This window comes from Natator depressus, chromosome 1 (assembly GCF_965152275.1).
Source record: "Natator depressus isolate rNatDep1 chromosome 1, rNatDep2.hap1, whole genome shotgun sequence".
Classification (NCBI taxonomy): domain Eukaryota; kingdom Metazoa; phylum Chordata; order Testudines; family Cheloniidae; genus Natator; species Natator depressus.
In genome coordinates this window covers 135,073,843-135,091,986 of record NC_134234.1, presented here as the reverse complement: position 1 = coordinate 135,091,986, position 18,144 = coordinate 135,073,843, and the positions used below count along the sequence as shown (strand labels likewise).

Here is an 18,144-nt window from a genome sequence, read left to right as displayed (position 1 = left end):
GCATCTGTGGGATCAAGTAGACAATTTACAAATGGAAAAAAATAGGCAAAATTCTTAGAATGAATTATTTATTACAAATTATTTTGTCAGCTTTTTTTCAGCTTTCCTAGATCAGCAGAACTAGGATGGTATTGCAGTTCAGTATTTGTAATAATGATTCACATTTATATTACACTTTGGGGCTAGATTTCCAGAAGGGTTAAAAAGCACTTTTCAGGCTTCGCTAAATGTAAACAACATCAGAAATCACTTTACTCACCAGTGAAATATAGCAGCCTGTAAGATGAAACATGACCACTGGCCAGAATACAGAGTAACACTACATATAGGCTTAGGATAGCAGTGAATAACTTATTTCAAGTGAACTAAGCAGGGAATTTTAGGTAGGTGGAAAGTACCTAAAACAAAGTTGGCCAGAACATCCGAGTTAAAAAAAAAATGCCACGGATGTTTTGATAATTAACAGCATATGTAGTCAGTCCGTTGGTTTTACATCTTGTCCAGAAGACTGCTCCTCACACAGCATGGTGTCCCCCGACTGTATATGGAGTACTGTCTTAGTGCTGATATAGATCTTGGACTATTACCTGCTCAATCACCAATTTCATATATTGGGGTTTCCTTAATGTTCTTTTACTTATAAGAATTGAAGTTTTGCTTACAAGAATTGATAAAATAAGATCCCAGGGAGGGCAGCACTTCATCATGTGGCAAAAAATTATTACCATGAGCCCCATCACAGCACAGTACATATGTGCACACACACAGAGAAATACTGTATGCATCCAGTAAGGAATGCCCACAATAACATGCTATAGCCATTGCTGTAAATTCACTTGTGAACAATACTCTCTGTGACTACAATAGTTTTGCTTGAGTAAGGTCTGCAGGATTTGGCCAATAATTAATACCGGAAAACAGGTAAGATTGTTGTGAACAGGCAGACTCTCAGCACTGTGCACACCCTGGGTTAATGTCCAAAACTCATCCCCCTTCCTGCGGTTAGCCTTTAACAAACTATGAACCTCAGTCGAAGTTTTCTCCTGAGTTTGGTTTGTTCCTAGGATATCTTCCTGCTGAGCCTCCCTGTCGATGGCCTTATACCTGGTTCCCCAGTTCTTTGGAGATATGCGAACCCTTTACCTTCACATTGGTTAGAGCTACTCGGAGTCGTCTGTTCTGCTGAGTCAGCAGAAATAACACTGTAGGAAGGGCACTAATCTTTACATGCGGGCTGAGTCAGCAGAAAACCCCGGTATTTCTATATAGAGTCCTGGAACATGACACCTTCTCACAAATGGGGGTATTTTATTAATACTGACATAGGGCCCAATTCACCTTGTTGCCTGATAGGTACAATTCTGCCTTTGGGGTGGAAGAGAGCTATATCATTCCAGCAGGAGCTCCAGCGGGCTTTGTGTCTCAGGTAAGCGCAATGTCTCCTGGAGCTGCCTCACTGTAAGGAAAATGCTGTTTTTTTGAAAGTGTTGTTCTTATATGCTGCATTCTGTACACATTGCAAGTGCACTGCCCTTCTGATGTTCCTCTTTCGTCATAGAGGGCATCTCTGTCAGCATTGGAACGGTCAGAACAGCTGATAAGGAACGCAGCCAGTCTCGAAGAGCTGCTTCGAATCACTCACGCGGAGGACTGGAAGCTGTGGAAATGCAGACTAAAACTCAAAAGCCTCTCCCATTTAGATTCCAGATCTGCGTCGCATCGCTCCACCAGATTTGCTGCTGCTTTCTATGACATTGAGACACTGAGAGGTAAGTGTGTGGTTGTTCATGAGTCATCAACTTCATCTTCAGGATCACCAAGCACATCTGTGACTAGGAGTTAAATAAACAGGCATTCTTAGAATAGATCAACTTCAGAGGGGAAATGGTGAACAAGGAAAGCCATATCATATGAAGGAACGTGTTAGGCGACAGCCTGCATACGTCTCCCTGGTTTATGGTCAGAGCTGGTTTAGTGCTCTCTGTACACAAGCCAAAGAAAAGATATATGAAATATGGATTTGCCAGTCAACAAAACAAGAGGAGAAGTAAACATGCAGGAATGGCTTGGAAAGGCTGGCTGAGGAGGACTGCCAACAGCAAAATGTTAAGTCCTGGAATTTGCCTGCAGGCAGAAACAAATGAGCTTTACAGAAAGCATTGGAATTCCTACTTTTATGAGCTGTGGTCTGATATAAGACACCTCATCAGCAGAGAGGTTGCCATCAATATGTATGGGTGAAAGCTACCTAGCAAGGAGGTACTGCCTTGATCTTCTTTAAGAGGTCTGAGAAAATCTATCTGGAGAGTGGAAGTAGGTGCTGAAACAAAAACAGACTTAATACCCGAATGAGATGTAGGTTAGTCATAATCTAGATCCCCACTTAGAATGAATTAAAATACAACTCCCTTCAAATGAGAGAATCAAGATTTAATTTAAGTTCATTGAACTCAAACAAAGAGACAGTGATTGTTCCTTGATGAAGTGAATAGATATTATATGACAGACCCTTATTATACAAGCTGTGAAGTAACAAGGTGTAAAAGATCTGTTCCTTTTATTGTACAGTCCTGAACTTGATATGATGTGACTACAACCAGAATATTCACTTCCCTGTGTGGAAGCCAGAAAACAGTGATCCTATTCCCGTATGACTTCTAGGATATTTGCAGTCCCTCTTTCACATCTTTGCTGACACTTTCACATCTTTTGCTTTTTCATCTCTGAGCTGGAGCACAAAGACACAGACCAAAATGCCCTCACTAAATTAGCTTTTAGATGATTGAATGGGATTTAGACTCAGAGTCAGAATTTAAGGCCAGAAGGGGCTACCAACAATCTGACCTTCTGTATATCACAGGCCACCAACTGCCACCCAGCACTCGCACACTAAACCCAACAACTAGAATTAGATCAAAGTACTACAACCCTCAAGCAACTTAACTATTGTGTGCCACAGGCAAAGGACAGGAGGGACCAAATTGCACCAGCACCTGAGGCCTCTCCAATGGCAGGGAATTGATTTAGTGAGATATGCTTACATGAGCCAAGCAAGCAACCAACACCATATGCTGCAGAAGGCGGTGAACCCACCCACCCCCGCACATGGTCTCTGCCAGTCTGACTCGGTGGAAAATTTCTTCCTGACCCTGAGTATGACAGTGAGTCCAACTCTGAGCATGTGAGCAAGGCTCATCAGCCAAGCACCAGAGAGAGAGAATTCTGAGCACCAATCCACCCTATCCTGTGTCCAATCTCCATCTGTAGCAATCTCTGTTGCTTCAGAGGAAGGAGACCAAAAAAAGCAGAATACATTAGCGCAAAAATATCATTTCCTGACCAATGCAGGTGACTGGCTGAAGGAACATAAGACATAAACCAGAGACCCCCCCAGGACTACCAAGAGCAGTTGTGCACCACCAAAGGCAACCCCGTCGCACAATTCCATTCAGATTTGTCAAGCCCTGTCTTAAAACTAACTACGTTGTTTGTTGCCCCCACAATTCCTATTGGAAAGCCATTCCAGAGCCTCTCGCCTCTGATGGCTAGATACCTTCTAATTTCCAACCCAAATTTATTCTTGTGCCAACATTTTTCTTAAACTTAAATAGCTCTTCTCCCTTCCTGGTGTTTACCACCCTGACCTACTTAAGAAAAGTGTTCCCACCACTCGCAGAATTTATTTTAAAGACAACAAAATCCTAGTACATCATGATCTGAGAACGCCTGGAGGGGATAGTTAAAGGACATGGAATTTATCTATGCACCTTTAAGAATTATGCACAGAAGCATTAGCAGTCATGATCTAGTCATTGTACTGAACTAATGTCCAGTGCCAGTTGCTAGGTTTTTCTATAGAAAACTTGAAATCAACCTTTAGGTTTCTCATTTAGTGAAACAGCAAGATTGCAGACAACTGATAATCCTCCATTTTGTCCACACAATGACACAACAGATGATCCCAGCAAGTGGCACTGGTGCAGTGTATGGCAATAGACTTTTATCAACACCTAAAAGTAACATAACTGCTCAGCTAATAAGGTTAGAAGAACAGTCACTCTCTCAAAAGAGTAGCAAGTGTAAACAGATGAATCAATAGTCTACAGATGTCCTTTACTTGTGCCATCTGGAGGAACTGTTAGCTTTCTTTTCCCTTTAAAATCTAACTCCAGATACAGAGCTGCCAAATATCCCCACCAGATCCAGGTGAGAAAATAATTTAAATTCAAATAATAAAAATTTTGTGGTAGAAAAATCCTGTAGGTCTTCTTCCCCATCTTCTAAGGCAGAATTATTCCAAGGCCAACTCTATTAATGTTTTAATATGCCCTGAATCACCACAGAATCTGACTGAGCACATACTAAAATCATACACATAAACTTATATTTCTCTTCCCCTCTCCCAGTCATCAGGGACTGATCTCTGTCTATGGTGTATGTTTTATTTTAATGTGGTGGTATTGTGTGAAGACTAGGTCAAAGACGTAGATGCTCATCACACCATTGCTTGTCTCTCTTTACTGGTTCCCCATGAACTACCAGGGCAAATTCAAGGTTTTGTTCTTCATCTTCATCTTACCTGAGCTCCATGAATATGTAACTCTCACATGGAAGAGATCAGAATGACCACAAACCTCAGTGCTTGCAGAACAAAATGTAAAACCCACTTCTCTGACCTAGTCTCCCTATAACACCTCAGTTTTTCAAAGTGATTAAATAGTGGGAGAATGTGTGCTTGAAGAGTATTTCTGTTATGCAAGTGACATCTTGAATGATTATGTGCACACAATTAAATTAGTTTGGAGAGCACATTGTTTTCTACTTTAACAGGAAGCCTAAAGTCAGATTCTGATCTTGATACACTGGTATCAAATGGAATAACTCTATCGACTCTAATGCAGTTACTCCAGGTTTACACTGCTGTAATGAAAATCAGAATCCCTGCCCCAAAGTCCTAATTGCACAATGGCAAATAAATGGATCCTAGGCAAAGATGTTTAAAAGTGACTGGTGATTTTGGGTGTCCAATTTGAGACATCTTGATGGGGCCCGATTTTAAGAAAGCGCTGAGCACCTCCCTCTGAAAATCAGGTTCCTTTAAAGTGCCTCAAGCTGGGTATCCAAAAATGGAGGCACTCAAATACACTGGTCATGTTTTAATGTCTTTGCTTATCGGTGAGATCCTGTCCCTATTGAAGTCAATGGGAGTTTTGCCATTGGATTCCACCCCAGACCTGCTTCTTATGCCTTTTTAACTGAATGCAGTTATTATTTTTAATACTGTTCATAATGATTGTGCTTTCTGCAGTCATAGATGAGGAATGGCAAAAAACTCAGTGTGTGCCAAGGGAGACCTGCGTGGAAGTTGCCAAAGAGCTAGGTACAACCACCAACAAGTTCTTTAAGCCTCCCTGTGTGAATGTGTTCCGATGTGGAGGTTGCTGCAATGAGGAGAGCCTGGGCTGTATGAACACAAGCACAACTTATGTTTCAAAAACGGTAATTGAAACCATTTGTCTTCCGTCTTGCCTGTCACTGGCTCTGAAACAAAGTGAGGGAAGAGGATGCTGGGCCACTGAAAGCCAGTTATGGAGATACCTGAGGATACAGCTCTTCTCTACAGTCATAATGATAAGAATACATTTGTATTGATACAGAGTGAATAAGGCCTGGTGAATGATGATTTAGTGCCATTTTATACTCACTTTACAAAAGTATACATGACGAAACCTGGTTCACAGCAGTGGAGAATAAGTTCATGTGAATGGACTATGGTCTCATGTAGCGTTAACGAGTTTAATTCTTCTTTATTCTATAGTTATTGAGACCTGGGATTGCCTGATGCTAGTGGCTCATGGAGACTCCCAGCACCACTGACCTAATAGATTCTGTAGGAAATCTGATGTGTAGTGCCTCAGAGATAAGTTCTAAATTTTGAAAATTGTGACTAGTGATTTTAGGTGTCTCATCGTTTGGGTGCCCTGCTTCACATGCCTTAAAGAAGCTTGATTTTTCCAAGTGTTGTGCAGCTTCTCTTTGAAAATCAGGTGCCCTCAATACAAATGCCTTAGGTTTTCAGTGCCCAAAATCATAAATTGCTTTTGAACATGTAGGCTTAAATCAATAGGCAGATACTGCTAAGTAGCAACAGGCAGCAAATAACCTGAATTTTGCAGGCAGCACTATTAATTTACAGTTGTTAAAACTTTATGCCTTTATAGAGATGCATTAAATTCTACTTATGAAAAGTTTTTGCACTGGTACAAAATTCATGGACAATTCTTTAGAGAGAAAGTTAAAATATTCCTGGAACAAGCATTCTAAACCAGTGGTCTTGATCCACCTCTGTTATTCCAGTTGTGTATCAGTGTAATTCCATTGATTTCAGTGGAGTTGTGCTGGAATAAAACTGGAGTAACGCAATGGTGAATTAGGCCCAATACCTTCTATGTGCAGGAGGTCAGACTAGATGATCATAATGGTCCCTTCTGACCTAAATATCTATGAATCTATGTAGATGTTTGTTAATCAGTTCTATTTCACATCAGGAGGAGAGCGCTGTTATGAGCTGTTGTATGTATACCACAGATGTCTGACTAACTCAGAGGTCTGGGTTAGGCTAGAAATCATTTATTTATTCATGTAGTTATGCTTGGAGCAGTAGTTCATAAGTCTGTTAAAAAACTAAAGTTTATTCAATTCTGCGGAGTGTAACATTCTTTCAACTTCCTTCAAAATAGCTATTTTCAAAAGCTTTTGAGTACATTCTGTTCCCAGATACAACCATATAAATCCAGAATTATTCTACTAAAGTCAATTAAGTTACTCCAGACTTACATCAGTGTTACTGAGAACAGAATTGTTCCCTGAGCTCTTTATTTCTTTACAGAAAAATTGTAGGCTTCATGGCGAAACATCCACTGGAGGCTGAGACAGAGATGATAAATGAGTATCTATATAAGTGATTGAGGTTACATTGCTAATGTATGTGAAAACAAGTTCCAGTCATCTACATGTTTTTCAGCTTTATTCCTGAAACATACTGTTGATTGCTCAGCAAATGATATTTACAATATATTATTTTGTTAGCCCTGGGTTGACTAAGCTGATCAGTTCCTAGCTCAGTGGGCATTGCTTAATTTTCCCTTTTGGTTAACTTGGGTCAGACCTGTGGTGGCTACCAGAAGAAAAGAGGAAGGGCAAGGGGGGGAGATGGCAGTGGGGAGGAAGCTGGCATTTAAAAGATTTTAAGGAATAATGATAGCTGTATAATAGAAACTGAACAGCATATTTCATTCTCCTAGCTCTTTGAGATTTCAGTTCCTTTGACAAGTGTGCCAGAGCCAGTGCCAGTCAAAATTGCCAACCACACACATTGTAGATGCTTATCAACTGCTCAGCATCACCAATATGCCATCATACGAAGATCTGTCCAGTACCCAGAGGAGGATGGGTAAGGCTCTGTAATATTTTGTAAAGACACAGAGTATACTGCATTAACTAGGAAGCTCTTTTATTTTAAGTCATTCACTACTGCTTTTTTCCATCTTTTGCTTTCCCACTAGTTTTCAAACATCCTGGGTATTCTTCAAACTTATAGAGCCAAACTCAAGCCTGCTGTAAACAGGTTTAGTCTGCACATATTTGGCAGCCAGATTGAGGCCACAATTCAGCAATTACCTAACTAGAAGCACTTGGGTAAGCCCATCGCAGTTAATGTACCTACTCATCTCCTTAAAGTTAGGCCTGTTCCTAACTTGTGCATCATTGGATTGGGACATCAGTGCAGACTGCCACAGTGTTCCTATCTAGGGTAATATGACACCATGCTTAATTTGTAATGAGAGGTGCCAGGGCTCAAGCAATTTTTTTACTTTCATAAAATGGCCCAGAGGCGCCAGGGCTATGAACTGCCAAGCCTAGAGGTGCTGAGGCTCAGCCCTAGCAAGCCCTGGCATGAATTAAGCACTGCTATTGCCATTAATTCATATAATACAGTTGACAGGTCTGGCAGTAAATACTTGTCTTGAGCACACTAACTGACTAGTGTTTTTCAGGTTTCAGAGTAGCAGCCCGTGTTAGTCTGTATCCGCAAAAAGAAAAGGAGTACTTGTGGCACCTTAGAGACTAACAAATTTATTAGAGCATAAGCTTTCGTGGGCTACAGCTCACTTCATCAGATGAATAGAATGGAACATATAGTAAGAATATGTATGTATATATTTTCTTACTATATGTTCCATATATTTACATACAGAGAAGGTGGAAGTTGCCATACAAACTGTAAGAAGCTAATTAATTAATATGAGCTATTATCAGGAGAAAAACACTTTTGTAGTGATAATCAAGATGGCCCATTTAGACAGTTGAGAAGAAGGTGTGAGGATACTTAATATGGGGAAATAGATTAAATATGTGTAATGACCCAGCCACTCCCAGTCTCTAGATACCATTAACTTGGGTTTGAATAGTTTGCATATTAATTCAAGCTCAGCAGTTTCTCCTTGGAGTCTGTTTTTTGAAGCTTTTCTGTTGCAGAATTGCCACCCTTAAGTCTTTTACTGAGTGGCTGAGAGGTTGAAGTGTTCTTCTACCAGTTTTGGAACGTTATTCCTGATGTCAGATTTGTGTCCATTTAGTCTTTTGCGTAGAGACTGTCCGGTTTGGCCAATGTACATGGCAGGGTTCTTGTGAAGCTTTTTTCAAATACCTGACCATATTGTTTTTCCTTCTAGTTGCCCCTTTACCAACAAACTTTGTCACAGTGGCTTGATATGGGACAGCAACAAATGTGAATGCGTGGTAGATAAAGAACATCCTGGCAGAAGGGAAGGTAAAAGTAGTATTGTTGACTGACATTTCTGCAGCCACCATCTCTATCTGAAGGAGCTTGATAAAGTTCTCTCCTTTTTCTCATTGAGATTTCTCTTGGATTCTAAATCAGTAGACTGCATTGCCTTATTATATAGCACTCTAGTTGTAAACACACACACAAATGGTGTTACCTCATCTCATTTTCTTCTGAGCATTTTTGCCTTTTCATATTAGCAATGGGAATAAGGAATAGCAATGTACTGGAAGGAATTAATGTAGCTGGCAATCACTCTGAATTGTCATTGTACACAGATGACTTAGTCGTTTATTTAGGGGGCTTTCAACTCAGTATCCCCCATCTATTCACCTGTATTCAAGAAATGTTCATGTTTTTCTGGGTTTAAAATAAATTGGCAAAGATATTACCGCACAAATTCAGGGCTACATTCTACCTTCATATATAGTGCACACATGAAAACCTGACTGAAATCAGTAGGGTCGTATGAATAAAAATGTGCAGAGTGTGGACTTCTGCCCCCAGTAATTCGAGAGTTTGATCCTGCAAACCATTCCTCACATGATTGGTTCTTATAGGCTAGACATGGCATCAACTGCACTTGAGAGGAAATGTGCTTGAGAGACACCCCTCTGAGGCATAATGCTTCCTGTGGTCCCCTCATGTGTCGGGGAAGGAGGGAATGTTTCACTCAAGCCTTTTACAGGCTCTTTGTTCGCTTTCCCCTTGTGCCCAGCTCGTTCCCTGGCTGGCAAGCTGGCACTCAGGGTTGAGCTGTGACTTGCTCCCTCTCTCCTCAGTCCTCACCCAGTGCGTGGAGAGAGTTATGCATGCAGGCAAGACCAGGGCACACTCTATATGATACCAATGGGGCTACTTGTGAGAGTAAGGTGCTCTGTTAGGCTACTGGATACAAACTGAACAGAACAAAGTTAGTAGCAATGATATGTAGACATGACTTCTAAGAAAGCATCCATCTTGGTATATAACCATACGGTCATTATCAGCTTTGCCTCCTTCCTGTTTTCTTGGTGGAGAAGAGTTGAATCCATAAAAGAGATCAACTGAAAACTTTCCTTGGGGAAAATAAACAAACTGCTATAAATCTAAAGAATCTTTCAAGATGAACATATTGAGAGGTATTAAAATCTCCCTAAATACCATACCATATTTATATTCAGGTGGGAAATAATGGGAATCAATATACCTGGACTACATGGACACAGAAGAAAATCTTGTCTTTCTAGATGATCTTACATTCAACAAAATAAAGAATACAAACCAGTAATAAAAGCAATTTGGCAAGCATTTACATTCCTAGGCCAGTGACCTAAAATAAAACCACATAGCTCCATAAACTCTTCCTATCTAGTACACTCTCTTAGCATTAATAGACAAGAAAGCAATTTTACTGGGACACAGGTTTGTCGTCCTGGATCAGATCATTAGTCCATCAAGCATGGTATCCTGGCTTTATCAGTGCTAAGTATTTGATACTTTACAGGAAGACCAAAGTGTGGGGATGAGGGGGGCACCAGGCAAACTCATATTGCACCTAACATCTAGCCGTTTGTGCTATGGGCTAACAAAAGGATAAATAGAGTGACTTATAATAACAGTATTATGCCTTTTACTGATGTAAGGCAAACATTTGCAACAATGAACAATCATTTGCTGCAGTTTGACAGTAGCCTAGACAAATTAATTTTAAATAAGACCTTGAGGCTAAAGCAAAGAGAATTGAACAATCTACACCAATTAATATATGCCAAGGCTCATCACCCAAGGAAGGGGGTGGGGATCATTTCACCAGAAACTATGCAGATTTCCGTATCTTTAAATTATATTTGCTTTTTATTTTGTTTGGCTGTTAATTTCTGGTATTAAGTTAACAACGATGGAGGCTTCCCTCAAATAATGAGTATATCCTTTCTGGCCATTGAGGTCAGAGCTCAGATTCCAGAGGTCATAGTCATAGGTTAAATTTCACATTCCATAGGTTAAATCCAAGACCTACTTATAAAATTACAGGAAATTACCATTCCAATGACACATTCTATGCTATGACCTTTAACCAGGGTGTGCTGCCAACACTTTACTAAGGGCTCTCATAAAAATCTTCACCTTTTGCCATGATAAATCTCCTGGTATGCCAGGATGTGCATGTTTGCAGAGAAGGGGTGAGGTATTGAGGAGCACAGTCATTTATTTTCTGCTTTTACCATTAAAACAAAATGTTTTCTCATTGCCCTCATCATATTAACCAAGAAGAGTGCTTAGCAAACAGACTTAGACTAGGCTGTACCTTGCTAGAATTGTTTATACTTTTGTTTCTGAAAAAATATACTGAGTGCATTGATTGAGAAGCACAGTGTTGTGTGTATGTTGTTTGTACTTTGTATTGGATACATGTTTGGTTTTTTAAATACCTTAAGTAGCTACTGTATTCAAAAATCAAACTCCTTGCAAATATTTTTTGTAGGTGTCCCAGGGGAGGTTGTTTGTGTCAGGGGTGATTTAGCAGTATAGCTCCCTCAGAGGCAAGGAAATCATCCCAATCTTCTCTTCAGTTTGGTGGAGGTCTCATCCAGCATATTAACTCCTAATAGAAATTCTTAGGATCAGATTCCCCCTTCATGTACACATGCATAAATCCTGGTGGTTTCAATGGAATTTCCACACATATAATCTAAAGCAGAATCTGGGCATACAGACCTTATTGCCAAAAGATTTGTCTGTTACAGGACTCCCTCCTCTTGCTGAGCTGGCTAAGTGTGGACCACATATGGAATTTGATGAAGATAATTGTGAGTGTATCTGTAGATGGAAATGTCCCACCGATTTTTTCCAAAATAAAGAGAACTGCAGCTGCTATTTGTGTAGGGAGAGCCAGGAGAGCTGCTCTCAGAAACACAAGATATTTCATGCAGAAACTTGCAGGTAAGTGTTTCTTCCCTTTCAATTTCACACCTCTTAACATAGTTGGGCAACATGAAAACCATGTTCTTTTCAATTAAGCAATACATATGAACTTTTAAAATACAATTCACTTTTGTAGTTTTGGGGGTAGTTGTTTTTTAATGGGTTTGCCAGTTTTCTTTGCGGTCCCAATCGGTCCCATCTATTGATATAGTGTCATTTAATGATGAAACCAGAGGACAGGAAGTCAAGACCCTGGGTTGTATTCTCGACTCTACCAGATACTCACTGTGTGACCCAGGGCAAGTCACTTAACAAATCAGTAAAATGGAAATAATACTTGTAGAAGGTGTAAGGTTTGTTTAGCTAAAGCACTTTGAGACCCTTGGACAATAGGTGCTACTTAAGTGAAAAGAGGAGTTGCTAATACTTGTTATGTAGTTTCTAAGCACCCTTCATGCACGGACATATTTGTTTCTAATATCTGGGGAACGATTTCTTTAACTATCTTATCTGAAGACAGTGTATGGCCCAGAGGGTTTGTGATGGGATTTGGAGCCTTTCATTTCCAGGTGGTTCAGATTCAGTCCATGTCCCTTGTGACTGACAGTCATTACCATCTGACTCCTGTGCAGTGGCCTTTGGGAAACAAGTTAATAGTCTCAATATAATTCATAGCAAACAGGTGTCCATGTGACAAAAATCATCATCACATAATACCTACCATTAAATGAGCATATTTTCTCACCACCTCAGCGGAGTACTCAAGGACTTAATGGGGGTGGGAAATTAACTATCCTTTCATGCTTAGAGATAGACCCTCTAGGTCAGGGCTGAGGTACCTTGAAGCTGTGTGGGGAAGCCTGCATTGTCTGTGTTGTATCTGTCCTGTCCTGTGGATAAGCAGAGTGCTTCATCTGCAAAGATATCACTTCAGCACCATTCGGGAGTACTGCATTCACATAATTTAAAAGACATTGAACTAGAGTGGCTCCTTCACTGCTCTGAAGGGGCTCAGAAAGAGGCGGGGGGACTGCTAGCTCCACAGTATTGCTCCCTCTCCTGGGATTCTCTATGATGTGAGGACTCTGCAGGATTTCAAGGTCAAGAGGGCATGAAGCAAGGAAACAGCTACTCTCTTCAGCATTGCCATCTGGTGGGCCCTTGGGTTTCCACTTAGGAATCTGATTAGAAATTACTTTACTCTTTAAAGCAACATTAACTTGGGGGCACTCTAGGGCTGCTACTGTGCAACTGCTGGGAAATTCAGGCAATGGCAGGACATCTTGTTAAAGAGAAGGGATGTCAGCAGAATGATGTGAAAGGGGAAGTCCTCCATGCAGATGCCTCTCTTTATCTAGGTTTCCCCTTTCATGTGGAACTACTGGACCTATCCATTCCATGTCTTCCCAATCTCCTCCCATGCAAGGGCATTACATTTTGGGTAAATATGCTAAGATGCTGAAAATGTTGAAGGATATACAAGTGGAGAGCTATCACATTATCATGCCCTCCCCCCTCTCTCTCTTTATTAAACAGCTGTGAGGACAAGTGCCCATTCCAACCCAGAACATGTTCAACTGCAAAGCCAGTGTGTACAAAGCATTGTCGTTGTCCAAAGGAGAAGAGAAGCTCTCATGGGTCACAAAGCAAAGAAAATCCTTGATCTAGCTTTCCCCCTCTCTCCCAGAAACACACTGCTTTGCAAAGTAGCTGTCACTGACTTTTAAATCATTAGTAAACATGGGACATCTTCCACATTAATCGCAGAAGAATGAATCCAGTCTGCATTTATTTATTAGATTAATCACTAACTATTAGTGGACCCTCTGGGTCATTGATAGCTGTCTTCTAATGGATAACTACAGTAGAAAGATTACCAGCTGTAGGAAAGGAAGAGTGGAAGGAGCCAAGTCAACACTGTTATATGGAGGATGAGACTGGTATATGTGTAGTAGAGTGAACGTCACCGTCCAGCAGTTCAGGAATTTGAACTAAATAGTCTCTGAAATCTTAGCTAGTGCATCTCTTTGGTGAAACATTCTTCAGAGCTTCAGTGTACAGAATTTGGCTTCTAATATGTTCAGCACTGAATGATTTGATCTACTGTCCAGCTTTGATTATCATTTTGAGTTTATCATACAACTACTGTCAGATGTGCCATATTTAAATGTATATAAGAAAATAAATACTTCAGTTATTCAAGCTGTTTATTATCCTATGTCATCTCAAACAAATGCATACCAAACAAACCCACCCCACAAAAGGGTCAAGCTATGGCTTTGTTGGGTTTGTCCCCACTGGAACTGACCCCAGTCCACACCTAGCTTGGAGTAAAGACACTTGGTAAATCTGGTTGTCACAGTAGTTTGAATAAAGGATTTCATTTCCCACACCGGTGATGGGTTTCAGTTTTGGGGGGAGGTTTGGCTCCTGCTGTGGTGTGTTGGTGCCCCACTGAGGTGGCACTCACACAAATACCAAAATACCCCCAGAGATTTTTTGGGAAGGCAAATTCTGTTGAGGGCTTGTTTTACTCTTAGGCTGTGATGCTATGGAAATAGAGAGTATCTTCTGAAGGCTGGAATTCATTTCACCCACATAAGACCTGAGCAATGGAGCGTTACGCAGGCCCAAGAGTGGGAAAAGGCTGGGAAGCCCAATCATATGAGTCACTTAAACCTGGACTGGACAAGCCTGAAGAAAATACTGTCAGGAACAACCCTACACTGGCAGTGGGATGGATTAAATAACCTAACAGATCTTTTCCAGTTCTAAATGTTATGTTTCCATATGCTGTTTTCAGAAGATAGAAGCCCAGGAGGAACAGTGGAAACAAAACCGGACTGCCGGACATGACATAAGGAACAGAAAAAAATCTTTGTAATGTGTGGGCTGAGCATTATTTTCTGGATTTGTACAGGCTTAACATTTGGATTCCTTTAAAAAGACAAGGGCCAAATCCTGCAGTATTTACTCAGGCATTGGGCAAATTTCCCATTAACTTTAGTGCATAGGCACGGGAACTAGTGGTGCGGGAGGTGCTGCAGCACCCTCGGGCTCCCGGCTGCTGGCCCCACACGCCCGGAGTCCCGGCCTCAGCCCTGGGGGTGGGGTGGGGTGGAGTGGATAGTGGTAAAGGGGCTTGCTTTCAGCACCCCCACTATTAAAAATGTTCCACCGCCACTGCTTTAGTGGGATTTTTATCTGAGTAAGGGATATTGGATTTGGCCCTAGACAAATGTTCTGAACAGTTACTCCCAGACCTTCTATCATCTGGCTATTGCTGGTGTACTTGTGGATTCTCCTGGCATACTCTCTTCTCCCTGATAGACTTCAAGTTCATACACCTATTCGTTATTGGACAGGTTGTCCCGGCCCCTTCTGCAGGTTCCTCAAGGGGATAGAAGAATGCCACCCCTCCACTTTGCTCAAAATCCAGGGATGGACATAGCTCCTCAGTTGGACTTGCTGGCAGATTAGGCAGCACTGGTCCAATAGTTACTGCAGCTTGTACATTTCCCCAATATGTCACGGAGCTGTCGGAGAGACTGCACTTCCTGAACACCACGCTGCCTCCCATTTTGGGCCAGGGCCTACATGCGCGAAACTTTGTTATATAGCATTGTTTGCACAGCTAAACAATTTTTTAAGAAGTCAGGCAATACAATTCTATACCCAACTGACAAGGAAGAGGCATTGTTAACATTAGGTTTGCTACGATGTAATCCCAAGGAATGATACTCTTAAAAAAAAAAATAATACAAAAATGAAGGCCATGATCCTGCAAAGACTTATGCATGTGCTTTATTTTACCAATTTTGAGTCATTCCATTGACTTCCATGGGACTACGGCCAGTGTACAAAATTAAGCACTTGCATGAGTCTTTGCAGGATCAGGGCTGCCTTCTTGTCCCCCGTCCCCATTCCTTCATAATACATAGTATCAAAGTTAACATTAGCAAAAAGAAAAGGAGTACTTGTGGCACCTTAGAGACTAACAAGTTTATTTGAGCACAAGCTTTCGTGAGCTACAGCTCACTTCATCGGATGCATTCAGTGGTAAATATAGTGGGGAGATTTATATGCATAGAGAACATGAAACAATGGGTGTTACCATACACACTGTAAGGAGAGTGATCAGGTAAGGTGAGCTATTACCAGCAAGGGGGGGGAGGGGAACCTTTTGTAGTGATAATCAAGGTGGGCCATTTCCAGTAGTTGACAAGAACATCTGAGGAACAGGCGGGGAAGAGGAGGGGGAGGCGGGAATAAACATGGGGAAATAGTTTTACTTTGTGTAATGACCCATCCACTCCCAGTCTCTATTCAAGCCTAAGTTAATTGCATCCAGTTTGCAAATTAATTCCAATTCAGCAGGCTCTCGTTGGAGTCTGGTTTTGAAGTTTTTTTGTTGAAGAATTGCAACTTCTAGGTCTGTAATCGAGTGACCAAAGAGATTGAAGTGTTCTCCAACTGGTTTTTGAATGTTATAATTCTTGACCTCTGATTTGTGTCCATTTATTCTTTTACGTAGAGACTGTACAGTTTGACCAATGTACATGGCAGAGGGCATTGCTGGCACATGATGGCATATATCACATTGGTAGATGTGCAGGTGAACGAGCCTCTGATAGTGTGGCTGATGTGATTAGGCCCTATGATGGTGTCCCCTGAATAGATAGGTGGACACAGTTGGCAACGGGCTTTGTTGCAAGGATAGGTTCCTGGGTTGTGTGGTGTGTGGTTGCTGGTGAGTATTTGTTTCAGGTTGGGGGGCTGTCTATAAGCAAAGACTGGCCTGTCTCCCAAGATCTGTGAGAGTGATGGGTCGTCCTTCAGGATAGGTTGTAGATCCTTGATGATGCATTGGAGAGGTTTTAGTTGGGGGCTGAAGGTGATGGCTAGTGGCTTGCTGTTATTTTCTTTGTTGGGCCTGTCCTGTAGTAGGTGATTTCTGGGTACTCTTCTGGCTCTGTCAATCTGTTTCTTCACTTCCGCAGGTGGGTATTGTAGTTGTGAGAATGCTTGATAGAGATCTTGTAGGTGTTTGTTTCTGGCTGAGGGGTTGGAGCAAATGCGGTTGTATCGAAGAGCTTGGCTGTAGACAATGGATCGTGTGGTGTGGTCTGGATGAAAGCTGGAGGCATGTAGGTAGGCATAGCGGTCACTAGGTTTCCGGTATAGGGTGGTGTTTGTGAGCATTGCTTATTAGCACCGTAGTGTCCAGGAAGTGGATCTCTTGTGTGGACTCGTCCAGGCTGAGGTTGATGGTGGGATGGAAATTGTTGAAATCATGGTGGAATTCCTCAAGGGCTTCTTTTCCATGGGTCCAAATGATGAAGATGTCATCAATGTAGCGCAAGTAGAGTAGGGGTACTAGGGGACGAGAGCTGAGGAAGCGTTGTTCTAAGTAAGTCATAAAAATGTTGGCATACTGTGGGGCCATGTGGGTATCCACAGCAGTGCCGCTGATTTGAAGGTATACATTGTTCCCAAATGTGAAATAGTTATGGGTGAGGACAAAGTCTCACAAAGTTCAGCCACCAGGTTTGCCGTGACATTATCGGGGATACTGTTCCTGACGGCTCGTAGTTCATCTTTGTGTGGAATGTTGGTGTAGAGGGCTTCTACATCCATAGTGGCCAGGATGGTGTTTTCAGGAAGATCACCGATGGATTGTAGTTTCCTCAGGAAGTCAGTGGTGTCTCGGAGATAGCTGGGAGTGCTGGTAGCGTAGGGCCTGAGGAGGGAGTCTACATAGCCAGACAATCCTGCTGTCAGGGTGCCAATGCCTGAGATGATGGGGCGTCCAGGATTTCCAGGTTTATGGATCTTGGGTAGCAGATAGAATACCCCAGGTCGGGGTTTTAGGGCTGTGTCTGTGTGGATCTGTTCTTGTGCTTTTTCAGAGAGTTTCTTGAGCAAATGGTGTAGTTTCTTTTGGTAACCCTCAGTGGGATCAGAGGGTAATGGCTTGTAGAAAGTGGTGTTGGAGAGCTGCTGAGGAGCCTCTTGTTCATATTCCGACCTATTCATGATGTCATTAGCAAAGCTTTTCTTGTCTCTCATACAGTTGGCCAGATTCCCTACAGCTGATGCAGGAATTCAAAAAATCCCTAAACCTGCTAGGCCCCTGATGGCTTGATGGAGATTTACCTGAAAGGACACCATGTCCCAGCACTGCCCTCCCTTGGGTTTCTATGGTGTAGAAGGGTAGATTTAATGGGAACCCTGCTGATGGAAGATGCACTGAATCAGTACATCCATCCTCCTACATCCCTGGTCACCACAGCCTACTTTTTGAGCGGTGCTGGCTCACTCCTGTCCTTCCAGCACAAAGGAGACGGCAGCTTATTTCTTCAACAGTAAATTCCTGCGCGGGCAGATCTTCT

General features: G+C 41.8%; 1 protein-coding gene across 1 annotated transcript in view; it reads left to right on the top strand.

Annotated features, from left to right (window-relative positions):
• Window positions 1-14,122, top strand: part of VEGFD (vascular endothelial growth factor D) — a 33,316-nt gene extending 19,194 nt beyond the window's left edge. The window contains exons 2-7 of the mRNA XM_074945977.1: window positions 1,559-1,769; window positions 5,309-5,499; window positions 7,305-7,453; window positions 8,736-8,833; window positions 11,575-11,770; window positions 13,289-14,122. Of these exons, the coding sequence (XP_074802078.1) occupies window positions 1,559-1,769; window positions 5,309-5,499; window positions 7,305-7,453; window positions 8,736-8,833; window positions 11,575-11,770; window positions 13,289-13,415 (972 nt within the window). The 3' untranslated portion in view covers window positions 13,416-14,122. The remainder of the gene's footprint in view (window positions 1-1,558; window positions 1,770-5,308; window positions 5,500-7,304; window positions 7,454-8,735; window positions 8,834-11,574; window positions 11,771-13,288) is intronic.
• Window positions 14,123-18,144: the final 4,022 nt, after the last annotated feature.